Source organism: Gobio gobio (genome assembly GCF_949357685.1).
Source record: "Gobio gobio genome assembly, chromosome: 12".
Taxonomy (NCBI): Eukaryota; Metazoa; Chordata; class Actinopteri; order Cypriniformes; family Gobionidae; genus Gobio; species Gobio gobio.
This window is the reverse complement of record NC_137105.1, coordinates 16,075,561-16,094,707: the sequence shown is the minus strand read 5'-3', so window position 1 is coordinate 16,094,707 and position 19,147 is coordinate 16,075,561. Positions and strand designations below refer to the sequence as shown.

General features: G+C 33.3%; 1 protein-coding gene across 1 annotated transcript in view; it reads right to left on the bottom strand.

Annotated features, from left to right (window-relative positions):
• The window catches only part of adgrf6 (adhesion G protein-coupled receptor F6), a 187,726-nt gene that overhangs the window by 28,989 nt on the left and 139,590 nt on the right, over positions 1–19,147 (bottom strand). Inside the window, exons 78-103 of the mRNA XM_079831145.1 lie at positions 18,826–18,972; positions 18,584–18,730; positions 18,143–18,289; positions 17,829–17,975; positions 17,435–17,581; positions 17,142–17,288; positions 15,148–15,294; positions 14,393–14,539; positions 14,078–14,224; positions 13,686–13,832; positions 13,393–13,539; positions 12,229–12,375; positions 11,463–11,609; positions 11,211–11,357; positions 10,832–10,978; positions 10,523–10,669; positions 10,274–10,420; positions 9,685–9,831; positions 8,884–9,030; positions 8,642–8,788; positions 8,084–8,230; positions 2,376–2,423; positions 1,992–2,042; positions 1,065–1,112; positions 683–733; positions 304–351 (exon numbers count right to left, since the gene is read on the bottom strand). Of these exons, the coding sequence (XP_079687271.1) occupies positions 304–351; positions 683–733; positions 1,065–1,112; positions 1,992–2,042; positions 2,376–2,423; positions 8,084–8,230; positions 8,642–8,788; positions 8,884–9,030; positions 9,685–9,831; positions 10,274–10,420; positions 10,523–10,669; positions 10,832–10,978; positions 11,211–11,357; positions 11,463–11,609; positions 12,229–12,375; positions 13,393–13,539; positions 13,686–13,832; positions 14,078–14,224; positions 14,393–14,539; positions 15,148–15,294; positions 17,142–17,288; positions 17,435–17,581; positions 17,829–17,975; positions 18,143–18,289; positions 18,584–18,730; positions 18,826–18,972 (3,333 nt within the window). The remainder of the gene's footprint in view (positions 1–303; positions 352–682; positions 734–1,064; positions 1,113–1,991; positions 2,043–2,375; positions 2,424–8,083; positions 8,231–8,641; positions 8,789–8,883; positions 9,031–9,684; positions 9,832–10,273; positions 10,421–10,522; positions 10,670–10,831; positions 10,979–11,210; positions 11,358–11,462; positions 11,610–12,228; positions 12,376–13,392; positions 13,540–13,685; positions 13,833–14,077; positions 14,225–14,392; positions 14,540–15,147; positions 15,295–17,141; positions 17,289–17,434; positions 17,582–17,828; positions 17,976–18,142; positions 18,290–18,583; positions 18,731–18,825; positions 18,973–19,147) is intronic.

Genomic DNA, 19,147 nt, shown 5'->3' with positions numbered 1-19,147 from the left:
GATCCAATAAACAATGAACATCTGAACATTTCTGAACATGTTAACAATAAATCAGGTAAATTTTTTTTTGCATGTATGCAATTTCTTGAATTGCACAAAGCATCTATCAAATTTAAAGTTAAAAACAAAAACAACAAAAAGGTAGCCTACTTCACTTCATTAGAGATGGATTGGTCACCGAATTTGAAGCTATCATTATTAAACTTAAAACTTCTAATAACTGTTAAAAAAGTTATATTATGTGTGTTGTCATCAAATACATTGTATGGTATATCAGTTTTTTTTAAAAGTAGGCCTACATACCTGGTGGCGTTGTAGTTGTAATAGCTGTAGTTGTTGGTGTTGTGGGTGCTAGTGATGATGAAACCAAAAACAATCAATCAAAACAAAAGAGAAATTATCCAATAAACATCTGAACATTTCTGAACATGTTAACAATAAATCAGTTTAAAAAAGTTTGCATTTATGCAATTTTTTGAATTGCACAAATCCATCTATCAAATTTTAAGTTAAAAACAAAAACAACAAATAGATACTTCACTTCATTAGAGATGGATTGGTCACCGAATTTGAAGCTATCATTATTAAACTTAAAACTTCTAATTACTGTTAAATAAGTTATATTATGTGTGTTGTCATCAAATACATTGTGTGGTATATCAGTTTTTTTTAAAGTACATACCTGGTGGCGTTGTAGTTGTTGTAGTAGCTGTAGTTGTTGGTGTTGTGGGTGCTAGTGATGATGAAACCAAAAACAATCAATCAAAACAAAAGAGAAATTATCCAATAAACATCTGAACATTTCTGAACATGTTAAAAATAAATCAGTTTAAAAAAGTTTGCATTTATGCAAGTTTTTGAATTGCACAAATCCATGTATCAAATTTAAAGTTAAAAATAAAAACAACAAATAGGTACTTCACTTCATTAGAGATGGATTGGTCACTGAATTTTAAGCTATCATTATTAAACTGAACACTTCTAATTACTGTTAAAAAAGTTATATTATGCGTGTTGTCATCAAATACATTGTGTGGTATATCAGTTTTTTTTACAGTACATACCTGGTGGTATTGTAGTAGTTGTAGTTGTTGGTGTTGGTGTTGTGGGTGCTAGTGATGATGAAACCAAAAAAGATCAATCAAAACAAAAGAGAAATTATCCAATTAACAATATAGGAATCTGAACATGTTAACAAATGGTTAACAAACTACATTTCCCATTACCCACTGCCCAGACTCATCATCCCTAATTGTCTCATTGCCCTGTTTAGCTCAGCCTATATGGGTCATTCTACAGAATTGATGCAAAGTTGGAAACATCTTGAATTTCTTTCTTTTTTTCTCCACAAATTGTATAATTTCCAAGGTACACATTTCTAGTAATTGTGCAGTTAATTCTCATACTGTATTTTCAGAAAATACTGAAATATTTTCATTCTCCCCAAATTTGTCACTATCGAAACACAATTATTAAGAAGGCTTATAATGACCTATTAATATTTTGTTTACATCTACCATGTAAATATATATTTTGTTTATTATTATATTATATATGTTTTCTATTTTTAAAAAAATGTTTTATTGGTTAAATCAATAACAATTACTATTTTAATAATATTTTAAGTGTAATTTATGAGATTTGTTGTATTTTGAATCCAATCTTTCTTTGTAGAAGGCATAACGTTTATCATACTGATTTCAAAGTTAAGGATTCATTAGTTTGAATATGAGTGAGTGTGAGTGAGTGAGTGAGTGAGTGAGTGAGTGAGTGAGTGAGTGAGTGAGTGAGTGAGTGAGTGAGTGAGTGAGTGAGCGAGCGAGTGAGTGAGTGAGCGAGCGAGTGAGTGAGCGAGCGAGTGAGAGTGAGTGAGTGCATGTGAGTGAGTGAGTGAGTGTGCGAGAGAGTGTGAGTGAGTGAGTGAGTGAGTGAGTGAGTGAGTGAGCGAGCGAGTGAGAGTGAGTATATCAGTTTTTTTTTAAAGTACATACCTGGTGGCGTTGTAGTTGTTGTAGTAGCTGTAGTTGTTGGTGTTGTGGGTGCTAGTGATGAAGAAACCAAAAACAATCAATCACAACAAAAGAGAAATTATCCAATAAACATCTGAACATTTCTGAACATGTTAAAAATAAATCAGTTTAAAAAAGTTTGCATTTATGCAAGTTTTTGAATTGCACAAATCCATGTATCAAATTTAAAGTTAAAAATAAAAACAACAAATAGGTACTTCACTTCATTAGAGATGGATTGGTCACTGAATTTTAAGCTATCATTATTAAACTGAACACTTCTAATGACTGTTAAAAAAGTTATATTATGCGTGTTGTCATCAAATACATTGTGTGGTATATCAGTTTTTTTTTTACAGTACATACCTGGTGGTATTGTAGTAGTTGTAGTTGTTGGTGTTGGTGTTGTGGGTGCTAGTGATGATGAAACCAAAAAAGATCAATCAAAACAAAAGAGAAATTATCCAATTAACAATATAGGAATCTGAACATGTTAACAAATGGTTAAAAACAAAAACAACTAATAGGTACTTCACTTGTGTTACAATCACTAGTGTTACAATCACTAGTGAGAGTGCCCGTGATTTCCACCAGAGGGCACTCCACTCCTGACTACTGTCATTCACTCACAAACTACATTTCCCATTACCCACTGCCCAGACTCATCATCCCTAATTGTCTCATTGCCCTGTTTAGCTCAGCCTATATGGGTCATTCTACAGAATTGATGCAAAGTTGGAAACATCTTGAATTTCTTTCTTTTTTTCTCCACAAATTGTATAATTTCCAAGGTACACATTTCTAGTAATTTTGCAGTTAATTCTCATACTGTATTTTCAGAAAATACTGAAATATTTTCATTCTCCCCAAATTTGTCACTATCGAAACACAATTATTAAGAAGGCTTATAATGACCTATTAATATTTTGTTTACATCTACCATGTAAATATATATTTTGTTTATTATTATATTATATATGTTTTCTATTTTTAAAAAAATGTTTTATTGGTTAAATCAATAACAATTACTATTTTTATAATATTTTAAGTGTAATTTATGAGATTTGTTGTATTTTGAATCCAATCTTTCTTTGTAGAAGGCATAACGTTTATCATACTGATTTCAAAGTTAAGGATTCATTAGTTTGAATATGAGTGAGTGTGAGTGAGTGAGTGAGTGAGTGAGTGAGTGAGTGAGTGAGTGAGTGAGTGTGAGCGAGCGAGTGAGAGTGAGTGCATGTGAGTGAGTGAGTGAGTGAGTGTGCGAGAGAGAGTGAGTGAGTGAGAGACTGAGTGTGAGTGAGTGTGTGAGAGTGAGTGAGTGAGTGTGAGTGAGTGGGTGAGAGTGTGTGAGTGAGAGTGTGTGAGTGAGTGTGTGAGAGTGAGTGTGTGAGAGTGAGTGTGTGAATGAGTGAGCGAGTGAATGTGAGCGAGTGATTTTGTGTGTGTGTGTGTGTGTGTGAGTGAGTGAGTGAGTGAGTGATAGCGAGTGTGTGTGTGAGTGAGTGTGGGAGTGAGTGAGTGAGTGAGTGTATGTGAGAGTTAGATTATGAGTGTGAGTGTGTGTGTTTGTGTGTGCTTTAGGCATAGGTTGAAAGTAACGAATTACATTTACTTGTGTTACTGTAATTGAGCAGTTTTTCTGTGTATTTCTACTTTTTTAAGTATTTTTAAAAATCTGTAGTTTTTCTTTTACTGAAGTATGTTTTGTTTGAAGTAGCTTATTGTACTTCGCTACATTTTAAACCACATCCGTTACTAAATAAAATTAAATAATACAAAGGGAGGAAAATTGCGATTCGGAAATGACTGCATTGAATTGAAGGGCAGGAGAACAAACACGCAAAAATCACAAAAAGATGGAGACGGACGGACAAGACAGACGTCAGACCCAGCTGAAAGCGAAACACCGTCGTGAACCCCTGGATAGTTTGGATATAGACGAAAAATAGCCGGGTGTTGTCCTGGAGGATATCAAATTAGCTAAACAATTTTGATGCAAAGGAGGAAACGCATGTTCGGGAACACCATCCCTCTGTGCAGATAAAGGTACGTTTATAACTTAAGGCCGAATGATTTCTGTGATGCAGAGGGAATCCCGGAATCCAGACATGACAATTTAATTTATAGTATAATGTAGATGTCACGTAAAACACGCAAACGGATGGATGGATGGATGGATGAATACATTGAAAGTAGAGCTGTACATTAAATCAAATCGCGACATGGTCTGTGAATATTAAAGCTCAAAACACTGTTATTTAAATATATGATCTGCTTGTTCTGTCTCTGTGTGAATGAGCAGCGCCGTTTCGTCTACTAGCCTACATACTCAAGTGCGCGTGATGCTCGTGGTGTTTTTTAACGTCCCACAAACCCAGGCACGTGCAGAGGGGGGGGCTTTGGGTGCTCGAGCCCCTGCCCTTTTTCAAAATGAATCAAAAGTGCCCCTCTCAGACAAATATCAATGATAATATCGTGGTCAATAAAACTAAATAAATGTGATTATTATAACATGACAATGTAAACAATAGTAACGAACGGCTCAAAAGTCGGACAATTTCTGTTGAGGCGTTGCCGTAACGCGTTGCTATGGGTTGCGCGCGTTTTGATTGACAGCTGATTTTCCTCTGTTCGGAAACGGCTCTCGAGCCAAATATGGTCCTTTCAGAGAGTGTGTGGCCTTACGGGAAAAAATAAACCAATTTTTTTCCCCCTCCATAATCAGAGCTAATGTGTTGATTTAATTACAAATCTATATATTATATATTTTAAAGTATTACACAATTCACCAATGCCCGTTTGTCATGTATATACACCGACCAATCGTGATCTGGCAAAGCAAGTTCAAATTCCATTGGGCGATGTGAAGCGGTAATTTTCTGTTCTTATTCATAAATCGGTTGAAAATGACATGGACAGACGAACTAACGTTTGTGGAACGATTTCCTGCGGTTTGTCTCATTTTATAAATTGCATCACTGACAAAATGGATTTTAACTGACAACAAATAAATCACTGCACATGCACAAAACCATGCAGCAGCAAAAGTCGCATTAATGGTAAGTAGTGTTAAATTCACTTGTATTTATGTATATTGATACACTGTTTACTATTTCATGAAACTATCAAAGTTAACAAAACCCAAGTGCCACCGGCATCTACAGGCCTATTATGCGAAGTGTAGGCTGGAGAAATGGTTACGTGAAAGGACTTTATTATATTAACGTTACCAGTTTTTAATATTATGCAGCATGATTTATGAAAGAAGTCTCTTATGTTCATCAAGCCTGCATTTATTTGATAAAAAACAGCAATATTGTGAAATATTATTAAAATAATGGTTTTCTATTTTTAAATAATTTTAAATATATTTTGTTCCTGTGATCACAGCTGGATTTTTAGCATCATTACTCCACTTCAGTGTCACATGATCATTCAGAAATCATTATAATATGAGGATTTAATGTCAATGATGGAAACTGTGATACTATTTTCAACATTCTTTGATTAATAAAAAGTTAAAAAGAACATTGTAATAATATTTCACAATATTAGGCTACTGTTTTATTTTTGATTAAATAAATGCAGGCTCGATGAGCATAAGGATATTTATATTGCCCCTTTTTTACATTTGAGCCCCTGCCCCTGAAGAACTCTCTGCACGGCCCTGCACAAACCATATTTGGACATGAACACATGAACATTTCCAGAGCTGAGACCCCCTATGAGCATTTTCATCATTTTATTTGATTAAAAACCATTGTCAAATACACTCTGAAACAGGTCAAAATAAACTCGTCAAAATAAACGTTTGGTTTAACTAGATGAAAATGTGACAGAAATATGCCTACAATAGAATACTTGTCAAAATAATAATAATAACAATAATAATACATAATTTAAACATTATTTAAGAAGATATTTTTAAATCTATGGTTTAATTTAGTAAAACTGTTTTGCAGCACTTAACAAAAAAAATGAAAGGATAAAAGTTTGTTACATTTTATTTGATTACCACCGTTTTGGTAATGTATTTGTATTAAATCATAAAAAGAAAAATTTCATAGGACTCTATTATTCTTAAAGTTGTTAATCTAATTCGTAATAATTTATTTAATTTAGTTCATTAGACATGTTTTATTGAAATTTTAATAAACAAAACAAACAAATGGTTTCAAGTTTGTTATAATAAAGCATTTGTTCAACCAAAAAAACTGGTGATAATAACAATAATTTAATTAAACAGTTTATTTATTAAATAATTAATACCATAATGCTGTGAAACTGATGTTTTCATATCGTGAAAATGTCATTCTATTACAACCCTACACGGGAGAGTCCCCCACCCCGCTGCTAAAAATGTAAATCAGTAACTTTTACTCCGAGTACATTTTAAATGAACTACTTAGTACTTTTACTTGAGTAGAATATTTTGTTACTCTTTCCACCTCTGGTTTTAGGCATGTTGGTTTTTTATGTCATTCTCCCTGTCAAGTTAATCATAGAAATTAACATTACTGACAACAACCTAACAACCCTTCGCTAGTATCATGGACTGCACCTTTAAATGTCATGATTTAAAAATAAAATAAAAAATAAATATTTTCTTAAATATTTAATAAAAAAAAAATCTAAAAGATATGTTTAAAAACAAGAATGGAAAAAATTTCAAAAAAAAATTTCAATATCATTTTCACAAGTTGAAATTTAGAGGTTAGAGTTTGGGACAGCCACCTCCAAATTGAAAGTACCCAATAAATTATGATATATATAATCTAGCTTACTGATATTTTAAATATTATTATGGGTTTCAATAAATAATCAAAGGATCTTAGTAAACATCTAAGATTTCAATAATTAAATCCTTTTTAAATGTATTTTTTGGATGTGGGACAGCAGTTTGCACCAATTCTGTAGAATGGCTCATATAAACCATGTTCACCTTGTCATTCACTGTGAAGTCTTTTTTGTTGTATACTGCATTTCTGAGCATTCTCCTTGGTTTCTTGTCTCTTTGTTTTGGAGGCCTGTTCCATGGATTAGCCTGTTTGGACTATTTGCCTGTATATGACCTTTTGCCTGTTTTACTACGATTGTGGACCTTTCTGGGCCTTGAAAGTTGCAATGATGTTGCTGCCTATGGATGGTTCAGAAACCTCTTGGATTTCATCGAACATCTTAATTTGTGTTTCAAAGATGAACAAATGTCTTACGGGTTTAGAACGACACGAGGGTGAGTAATTCATTACAATTTTCATTTTTGGGTGAACTAATCCTTTAAAAGTCAACAGAATGTGTTAAAGGTCACATTGTACACCTTTCTGGAGTTTTATTTTAGGTTTTGATGTCCTTAAGAAAGTATATTTGCGGTATAAGTACCAAAAACAGTCTCAATATATTTTTACAGCTCCTCTCTCAGGAGCTCTGCTAAGTACCGATTTTTGCATGTCTAATTAATATTTATGAGCCTCTCTTCTGATTGGCCTGTTTTCTGAGTGACGCATGACCAGGCCAACCACAGGTAACTATGGTCATGCATGCTGTAGTCTGCTGTGGCTTGGTGATCTCTGATACTCAGAAGTAAGGTAAATAGAAACACCGGTAATGATGGTCACTGCTGAGGGAAATGTTGTCCGGCCTTACATGTTTGAGCCAAACTCAGACCCCGAATCGGCGACGATAGGAGACAACCAACCACCTCCTCAAACGCGCTTACTACAGGATGTTTCAGAATGGTAATTTTTTTTCTTTTTTTTACTTTCAGCGTTATGGTTAGGAACACCTTAGTGTTGCATAACCGTTTACAAACTATAATTTCAGATTATGCTGGCTCCATAATGCAACACAAAATGTGTGAGAAGTTTATTTAAGGGTTACGGATTTGAGTTCGGACCCAACAATATAGGGACTGCAGCATCTTTAAATGAAGGCCTTCTTAAGCAAAGTGGTGCGTTTGTGTGAGAAAAATATCCATATTTAAAACTTTATAGACTAAAATAACTAACTTCAGGCATATTGCCGTACGCATCGATTTAGAATAGCATCAATAGAAATCTAAATATAAACTGTACCTCTACATGTGTTATTGATGCTGACGGTAATACTTGAGTTTGCTGCAGTGAATCCATCCAAACATGAGCAGCTGTAATTTCCTATTTCATTTGTGCAGTTGGAATCTGGACCACATACAGATGGACTGAACACACATTCATCTATATCTATGAATAAAAAAATTATAAATTTTTTATAAGATTTATAAAAACACCAAAGGCATGCAATACATCTATCAAAATGAGTATACACATTTAGTAGTAATGTTAACTACTAATTACATAATTTACAAAAAGATAAAATTTATATTATATATATATATATATATATATATATATATTATATTATATTATATTATATATATATATATATATATATATATATATATATATATATATATATATATATATATATATATATATATATATATATATATATATAAACCATTAATTACACTTAAAAAAATCTATCTGGATCATAAAAATATACATTTTAAATTAGAATCTCTAACTTTAAACTGCAATATGCAATGACCAAAAATGTAAAAACACTAAAGACTATTAAATAAACAAACTTACCGATGCATGGGTTGTTTTTATCAATAGCCTTATTCCCATCTGAGATATTATATCCTTTCCAGCAAAAGCACGAGAAGCTTCCATTGTAATTGTAACAGTAAGAGTTCGGCCCACACACTGATTCTGAGTCAAGACATTCATAAATATCTGAAATAAAATAATTGATAAAATGAACAGTTTGCAGAAGGTGAAGGCAGTACATATAGTAACAAAATGTTCAGAGCTTCAGCTGTCAATCATACCTCTGCATGGGTTATTGCTGTTTATAGGGAGGTTTGCGCCTGTTGCATTATATCCACTCATGCACGAGCAGTTGTAACTCCCAAGAGTGTTGTTGCAGATTGAGTTTGGACCGCAGACCTCAGATCTCTCAACACATTCATCCACATCTTTAGTAAAAGAAAATCACAGGCAAAAAAATATATATTTTCCTTTTTAGGACACTCATACAGAATGTGGAGGTCAACTCATCAATTGCCTAACTTTACTATCTAATTTTCAATTTAGAATATTTGGCCCCATAGGTGGCCTTAACTACTATGTACTTACTTCAAAAATAGGTACAATGTACTTATTGTGTTCATATTTTATTGTAAAACACTTTTGCTGATATTGAGGTGGGATACGGGTAAAGTTAGGGACAGATGTGGTGGTATGGGTAAGTTTAAGGGTGGGGTTAGGTGTAAGGGAAGTGTCAAAAGTGTAATTATAAATCTAACTACAGAAATCAATTACAGATGTAATTACATCCAGGTATTTTAAAAAATGTAAGTACAATATAAAAAACATGTATGTACACAATAAGTGCATTGTATCAAATTATTAATTAAAATTTTAGTACATAGTAGTTAAGGCCAACTAATATAAAGTGGGGCCAAATATTTTATCCAAAGTATAAAACACTGAGTATTCATAATGTTAGCATTAAAAAAATATTTTCTATTTATTTTACTAAACTTGATTGGACTAATGGTGTACAAAAAAACTTCTAGTTTATTATTCAATGTTATAGAAGAGAACAGAGATCTGAATTTAAAATTTACCTCTACATGTGTTATTGACGCTGATGGTGAGACTTGAGTTTGTTGCAGTGAATCCATCCAAACATGAGCAGCTGTAATTTCCTATTTCATTTGTGCAGTTGGAATCTGGACCACATACAGATGGACTGAACACACATTCATCTATATCTATGGAAAAACATTATAGTAATAATTAAAAAAAAAAATTCATTAACACAAACACCTAAAGGCATGAAATACATTTGTTATCTCATGGCATTCATATTTCTATAGAAAGGAGAATATACATTCAAGAAGGTAGAAACCTGAATATTGCAAGCACAACAGGGCAAAATAAACGTAAATGTATCTCCCAAAGAAAAAGTGATGGATAAAAATAGTATTTCAGCCTTAAACTTACAAGTCCAAACTGCATGTGCAAATAAATACATAGAAGAATAAATAAATCAAAAGGATATTTGAAACATATAGTATGAATCACAGTGTTATATGCACATAGATTTTTAGTCAAATTAGATTTTTCTACAAAACTATATAAACAAACAATGATTATCAGCATATCTGATCAACAATGAACAATCCTGACAGAGATTATATAGTGCAAACTTACCAATGCATGGGTTACTTTTTGTAATCGCCTTATTCCCATCTGAGACATTATATCCTTCCCAACAAAAGCACGAGAAGCTTCCATTGTAATTGTAACAGTGAGAGTTCAGCCCACACACTGATACTGAGTCAAGACATTCATAAATATCTGAAATAAAATAAATGATAAAGTGAAAGGTTACATTTGATTTGACTAAAGATTTAGACAGTACCAATATAAACTACTCAGTGCTTCAGGCGTCAATCATACCTTTGCATGTGTTATTGCTGTTTATAGGGAGGTTTGTGTCTGTTACATTATATCCACTCATGCACGAGCAATTGTAACTCCCAACAGTGTTGTTGCAGATTGAGTTTGGACCACAGACCTCTGATCTCTCAACACATTCATCCACATCTTTATTAAAGGGAAGTTCAGAGGAAAAGAACAGTTTGGGTCACTCATCCATGCGATAAACAATGAGAATTTTGAGAATGAGAATGAGAAATGACATCAACAATTTTAATAAACAATTTATTAATCAAAATTAGAGTAAACAAATCTAAATATAAACTGTACCTCTACATATGTTATTGATGCTGATGGTGAGACTTGAGTTTGTTGCAGTGAATCCATCCAAACATGAGCAATTGTAACTTCCTATTTCATTTGTGCAGTTGGAATCTGGACCACATACAGATGGACTGAACACACATTCATCTGTATCTATGGGGGGAAAACACAATATTAGTAAAACAAGCAATTACTTAAAAAAAAATATTTCATGAAAAATAAAAGATTAGCAAAAATGTATTATGATTTAAAATATTTAAGAATTTAGGATTTTGAAAAGCAGCATGTGCAACAGAAACAAACTAATCAAACATTAATTATACACTCCCAACACTCATTTTCTTTGTCATGAATTTGTAATATAAACTTTTTCTGTCAATCTTACCTCGGCATGTGTTATAACTGTTTATAGGGAGGTTTATGTCCGTTACATTATATCCACTCATGCACGAGCAATTGTAACTCCCAACAGTGTTGTTGCAGATTGAGTTTGGACCACAGACCTCTGATCTCTCAACACATTCATCCACATCTTTAGTAATAGGAAGTTATGAGAAAAATAACAGTTTGGGTCAGTTTAATCTCATTCCTTGTCATCTTTATGTAAGGTTAGACTAAACACAAATCTAAACTGTACCTCTACATGTGTTATTGATGCTGATGGGGAGACTTGAGTTTGTTGCAGTGAATCCATCCAAACATGAGCAATTGTAACTTCCTATTTCATTTGTGCAGTTGGAATCTGGACCACATACAGATGGACTGAACACACATTCATTTATATCTAGAGGGGGAATAACAAAACAAATTGAATCCATAACATACAGATATACATACCTAAAACATGAAAGATATCTATATGTATACAAGATTAACAGGAACTGAGAAAGAACAATATCAGCCTTTTTAAATCTAAGATTTGTACAAATTAGTAAAAATCAAAAAGTGTTTGATGTCTAAAATATTGTTTAAAGAAAATTAACAATAATTGTACAATTCTGGCTCATGTATGTCCTAAAACACTTGCATAGCTCATGCATGATAAAAACAATAACATGCACTGATGAAAATAATAATTCGGGAAATGTGTGGGAAAACTGATATTTTTTTTGTGTGAATCTTCTCACAGCAGACCTCCAAAATAAAACATTTACAATCTTAAGCAACATCTCAGATTTGATTTTAGAATACATACACAATGGTGATGTTACTGTTAACACTTTATTTGAAGAAAAAAATAAGATAAACAAATAATAAAAACATAACAGTTTGGGTCAGTTTAATCTCATTCCTAATCTCAGTCATCTTTACAATACAATGCTTAATTTACAAAATTCTATAATTGTATGCATACATTCAAGATAATAATGTGTGATTAGAGTAAAAACAAATCTAAACTGTACCTCTACATGTGTTATTGATGCTGATGGGGAGACTTGAGTTTGTTGCAGTGAATCCATCCAAACATGAGCAATTGTAACTTCCTATTTCATTTGTGCAGTTGGAATCTGGACCACATACAGATGGACTGAACACACATTCATCTATATCTAGAGGGTAAAATAATTATAATTTATTTTAATACATACAAATATAAAACACAAAAACATGAAAGACAAAATGGTCTCTCACATCATAATACACTAGCATAATAACTATACAAGAAGAATACAGATAAAGTATATATCAACATTTTTAAATACAAACAACCACATAATTAAAGGGGGGTGTAATGCTATTTCATGCATACTGAGTTCCCTTTCGAGGGAACTCGCACTGCGTCGGAACGACACTAGGGGACGCTCCCACAGCATCTGGGCATGCAATGTATGGTGTGTGTTTAAATACATTTGTTTAGCTGACCACTATAGGCATCTGTTTGTTTATTGTAAAACCACTCCAAACAACAATACAGAAAGAGTGGGAAAATATGTTGAACTAAATGAACAAATATGTTGAACTAAATTAATTATTTCATATTAGACCTAGTTCACACAAAGCGCGCTTCTTCATTCAAATGCGCTACTATTTCATTGTTTTTCTATGTAAACATGCACTAGTCTGACGTGCAAAACCGTTCCGCTTGCTACTGCTAAGTCACATACAAAAGTCCATAAAACAAATCATATCCTCATAAACCATGAGTAAACACACACACAAATGTTGTAAAACTCGCGCATGACACAGTGTTCTAAAACCATTTTTTTTCCACATTTTATAAGGATGTCACAGCTTTCAGACGCTCTCAACGCAATAGCTGCACACACTCATGACTCTTTAGCTCCGCCCACACAATACGCCTCCAGCCGCTCGGTTTTATTCGGAAAGACTCGCTACAGTGTATCTGTATCTTTTATAAATATGATAAAACTAAAGACTGTTCTGAGATATGAAGGATGCAACACTTCTCTACAGGTACTCAAGATTGACATGAGATTGACAGAAACTGTGTATGCCCCCCCTTTCTTTAAGATTTTGAAAAGCATCATGTGCAACAGAAACAAACTAAAATGTATGCCTCCCAATACAAATGTTCTTTGTCATGAATTTGTAAAATAAGCTCATACCTCTGCATGTGTTATTGCTGTTTATAGGGAGGTTTGTGTCTGTTACATTAAATCCACTCATGCACGAGCAATTGTAACTCCCAACAGTGTTGTTGCAGATTGAGTTTGGACCACAGACGTCTGATATCTCAGCACATTCATCCACATCTTTAGTAATAGAAAGTTCAGAGGAAAGGAACAGTTTGGGTCACTCATACATATGTGAATTTTTTGTAAATCAAGCATTCTAAGTAAATATCATATGGATTATTTTCCAAGGACAGAATCAACAGAAATATAAATATAAAATGTACCTCTACATGTGTTATTGATGCCGATGGTGAGATTTGAGTTTGTTGCAGTAAATCCATTCAAACATGAGCAGCTGTAATTTCCTATTTCATTTGTGCAGTTGGAATCTGGACCACATACAGATGGACTGAACACACATTCATCTATATCTAGAGGGGAAAATAATTTGAATAACATGAAAAATAAATGGTATCTCACCAAATAATACACTAACATAATAATTATAGGCATACAAGAAGAATATGGTTTGAGAAAGTATATCTTTAAACAAAAAAAAATAAGATTTTGAAGAGCAGCATGTGCAACAGAAACTAACAAACATTAATTATACACTCCCAATACTCCGTTTTTTTTGTCATGAATTTGGAATAAACACTTTTGCTGTCAAACATACCTTTGCATGTGTTATTGCTGTTTATAGGGAGGTTTGTGTCTGTTACATTATACCCACTCATGCAAAAGCAATTGTAACTCCCAACAGTGTTGTTGCAGATTGAGTTTGGACCGCAGACTTCTGATCTCTCAACACATTCATCCACATCTTTAGTAAAAGGAAGTTCAGAGGAAAGGAACAGTTTGGGTCACTCATTCTTTGGCATCATTACAACAGAATGCTTTATTTACAAAAAAAGACTAAAAAGACTAAACAAAAATCATAAGGATTATTATTCAAGCATAGCATCAATAGAAATCTACATATAAACTGTACCTCTACATGTGTTATTGATGCTGACGGTAATACTTGAGTTTGTTGCAGTGAATCCATCCAAACATGAGCAGCTGTAATTTCCTATTTCATTTGTGCAGTTGGAATCTGGACCACATACAGATGGACTGAACACACATTCATTTATATCTAGAGGGGAAATAACAAAACAAATTTAATCCATAACATACAGATATACATACCTAAAACATGAAAGATATCTATATTTATACAAGATTAACAAGAAGTGAGAAAGAACAATATCAGCATTTTTAAATCTAAGATTTGTACAAATTAGTAGAAATCAAAAAGTGTTTTATGTCTAAAATATTGTTTAAAGAAAATTAACAATAATTGTAAAATTCTGGCTCATGTATGTCCTAAAACACTTGCATAGCTCATGCATGATAAAAACACTAACATGCACTGATGAAAATAATAATTCTGTAAATCTGATATTTTTTTTGTGTGAATCTTCTCACAGCAGACCTCCAAAATAAAACATTTACAATCTTAAGCAACATCTCAGATTTGATTTTAGAATACATACACAATGGTGATGTTACTGTTAACACTTTATTTGAAGAAAAAAATAAGATAAACAAATAATAAAAACATAACAGTTTGGGTCAGTTTAATCTCATTCCTAATCTCAGTTATCTTTACAATACAATGCTTAATTTACAAAATTCTATAATTGTATGCATACATTCAAGATAATAATGTGTGATTAGAGTAAATACAAATCTAAACTGTACCTCTACATGTGTTATTGATGCTGATGGTGAGACTTGAGTTTGTTGCAGTGAATCCATCCAAACATGAGCAATTGTAACTTCCTATTTCATTTGTGCAGTTGGAATCTGGACCACATACAGATGGACTGAACACACATTCATCTATATCTAGAGGGTAAAATAATTATAATTTATTTTAATACATACAAATATAAAACACAAAAACATGAAAGACAAAATGGTCTCTCACATCATAATACACTAGCATAATAACTATACAAGAAGAATACAGATAAAGTATATATCAACATTTTTAAATACAAACAACCACATAATTAAAGGGGGGTGTAATGCTATTTCATGCATACTGAGTTCCCTTTCGAGGGAACTCGCACTGCGTCGGAACGACATTAGGGGACGCTCCCACAGCATCTGGGCATGCAATGTATGGTGTGTGTTTAAATACATTTGTTTAGCTGACCACTATAGGCATCTGTTTGTTTATTGTAAAACCACTCCAAACAACAATACAGAAAGAGTGGGAAAATATGTTGAACTAAATGAACAAATATGTTGAACTAAATTAATTATTTCATATTAGACCTAGTTCACACAAAGCGTGCTTCTTCATTCAAATGCGCTACTATTTCATTGTTTTTCTATGTAAACATGCACTAGTCTGACGTGCAAAACCGTTCCGCTTGCTACTGCTAACAGACATCCCAAGTCTCCCGGAAGTTCCGGGAGTCTCCCGCATATTGATAGCGGCTCCCTGATGCCCGCAAATTAGTTAAATTCTCCCGCAATCTAGAGCGAGCGAGCAAGAGCGCGCATGCGAAACACAGACTGTGCACGCGCGCACGGCAGAGAGGGAGAGAGAGCGAGAGACCTTGCGTGTGTGTGCTGGTGTGCACCTAATGAAGCGCATGTAAGACAGAGAGCATCCTGATTGGCCTGTTTCGGCAAGTCAACCAATCAATTGTCAGTGTGGGCGGGCTTTTATCTCTTCTCCTGAACCGAATTAATCAGTTCAGTGAATCTAGAAACTGGAGCGCCATGGCAGAGGGAGAGTGCCACAAAAAACGAAAGTATAATGTATAAACATAATGACAATCTTGCACGCTGTACAGTTTGTAACTGACATGTTATGGTTGAGTTAAACAAGTTTCATTTCATGTGCATATTTTTTCAGGTCGGCTAGTTGCCAAGGCTACATGAAAACAACAAACTCCTTAGACCTGTTTAAAGTTGCAATGAAATATACTATTTATGTAAACTGCTTTTATTTATAAGCAGCTTATGTAAATAGTAAAAGTGATCTACATAATTCTACATAATTTTTTACAAATAATTGCATAGGCCTATAGAAATGATATATTAATGATATAATATATTATAATATACAAGTAAAATCATGTTCTGTTGTGAAATTCGGGATTCCTTTCCTCCTTTCATGTGTTTTTTTTTTTTTTTGTGGGGGGGGGGGGGGGGGGGGGTACCTCCCTGAAATGGCTTTTTTCAGGTTGGGATGTCTGTGCTAAGTCACATACAAAAGTCCATAAACCAAATCATATCTTCATAAACCATGAGTAAACACACACACAAATGTTGTAAAACTCGCGCATGACACAGTGTTCTTAAACCAATTTTTTTTCCACATTTTATAAGGATGTCACAGCTTTCAGACACTCTCAACGCAATAGCTGCACACGCTCATGACTCTTTAGCTCCGCCCACACAATACGCCTCCAGCCGCTCGGTTTTATTCGGAAAGACTCGCTACAGTGTATCTGTATCTTTTATAAATATGATAAAACTAAAGACTGTTCGGAGATATGAAGGATGCAACACTGCTCTACAGGTACTCAAGATTGACATGAGATTGACGGAAACTGTGTATGCCCCCCCCCTTTCTTTAAGATTTTGCAAAGCATCATGTGCAAAAGAAACAAACTAAAATGTATGCCTCCAAATACAAATTTTCTTTGTCATGAATTTGTAAAATAAGCTCATACCTCTGCATGTGTTATTGCTGTTTATAGGGAGGTTTAGGTCCGTTACATTAAATCCACTCATGCATGAGCAATTGTAACTCCCAACAGTGTTGTTGCAGATTGAGTTTGGACCACAGACGTCTGATATCTCAACACATTCATCAACATCTTTAGTAATAGAAAGTTCAGAGGAAAGGAACAGTTTGGGTCACTCATTCATATGTGATTTTTTTGTAAATCAAGCATTCTAAGTAAATATCATATGGATTATTTTCCAAGGACAGAATCAACAGAAATATAAATATAAACTGTACCTCTACATCTGTTACTGATGCTGATGGTGAGACTTGAGTTTGTTGCAGTAAATCCATTCAAACATGAGCAGCTGTAATTTCCTATTTCATTTGTGCAGTTGGAATCTGGACCACATACAGATGGACTGAACACACATTCATCTATATCTAGAGGGGAAAATAATTTGAATAACATGAAAAACAAATGGTATCTCACCAAATAATACACTAACATAATAACTATAGGCCTACAAGAAGAATATGGATTGAGAAAGTATATCTTTAAACAAAAAAAAAATAAGATTTTGAAAAGCAGCATGTGCAACAGAAAGAAAAATAAACATTAATTATACACTCCCAATACTCCGTTTTTTTGTCATGAATTTGGAATAAACACTTTTACTGTCAAACATACCTTTGCATGTGTTATTGCTGTTTATAGGGAGGTTTGTGTCTGTTACATTATATCCACTCATGCAAAAGCAATTGTAACTCCCAACAGTGTTGTTGCAGATTGAGTTTGGACCACAGACCTCTGATCTCTCAACACAATCCTCCACATCTTTAGTAAAAGGAAGTTCAGAGGAAAGGAACAGTTTGAGTAACTCATTCTTTGGCATCTTTACAACAGAATGCTTTATTAACAAAAAAGACTAAAAAGACAAAATTAAAATCATATGGATTATTATTCAAGCATAGCATCAATAGAAATCTAAATATAAACTGTACCTCTACATGTGTTATTGATGCTGACGGTAATACTTGAGTTTGCTGCAGTGAATCCATCCAAACATGAGCAGCTGTAATTTCCTATTTCATTTGTGCAGTTGGAATCTGGACCACATACAGATGGACTGAACACACATTCATCTATATCTATGAATAAAAAAATTATAAATTTTTTATAAGATTTATAAAAACACCAAAGGCATGCAATACATCTATCAAAATGAGTATACACATTTAGTAGTAATGTTAACTACTAATTACATAATTTACAAAAAGATAAAATGTATATATATATATATATATAAACCATTAATTACACTTAAAAAAATCTATCTGGATCATAAAAATATACATTTTAAATTAGAATCTCTAACTTTAAACTGCAATATGCAATGACCAAAAATGTAAAAACACTAAAGACTATTAAATAAACAAACTTACCGATGCATGGGTTGTTTTTATCAATAGCCTTATTCCCATCTGAGATATTATATCCTTTCCAGCAAAAGCACGAGAAGCTTCCATTGTAATTGTAACAGTAAGAGTTCGGCCCACACACTGATTCTGAGTCAAGACATTCATAAATATCTGAAATAAAATAATTGATAAAATGAACAGTTTGCAGAAGGTGAAGGCAGTACATATAGTAACAAAATGTTCAGAGCTTCAGCTGTCAATCATACCTCTGCATGGGTTATTGCTGTTTATAGGGAGGTTTGCGCCTGTTGCATTATATCCACTCATGCACGAGCAGTTGTAACTCCCAAGAGTGTTGTTGCAGATTGAGTTTGGACCGCAGACCTCAGATCTCTCAACACATTCATCCACATCTTTAGTAAAAGAAAATCACAGGCAAAAAAATATATATTTTCCTTTTTAGGACACTCATACAGAATGTGGAGGTCAACTCATCAATTGCCTAACTTTACTATCTAATTTTCAATTTAGAATATTTGGCCCCATAGGTGGCCTTAACTACTATGTACTTACTTCAAAAATAGGTAC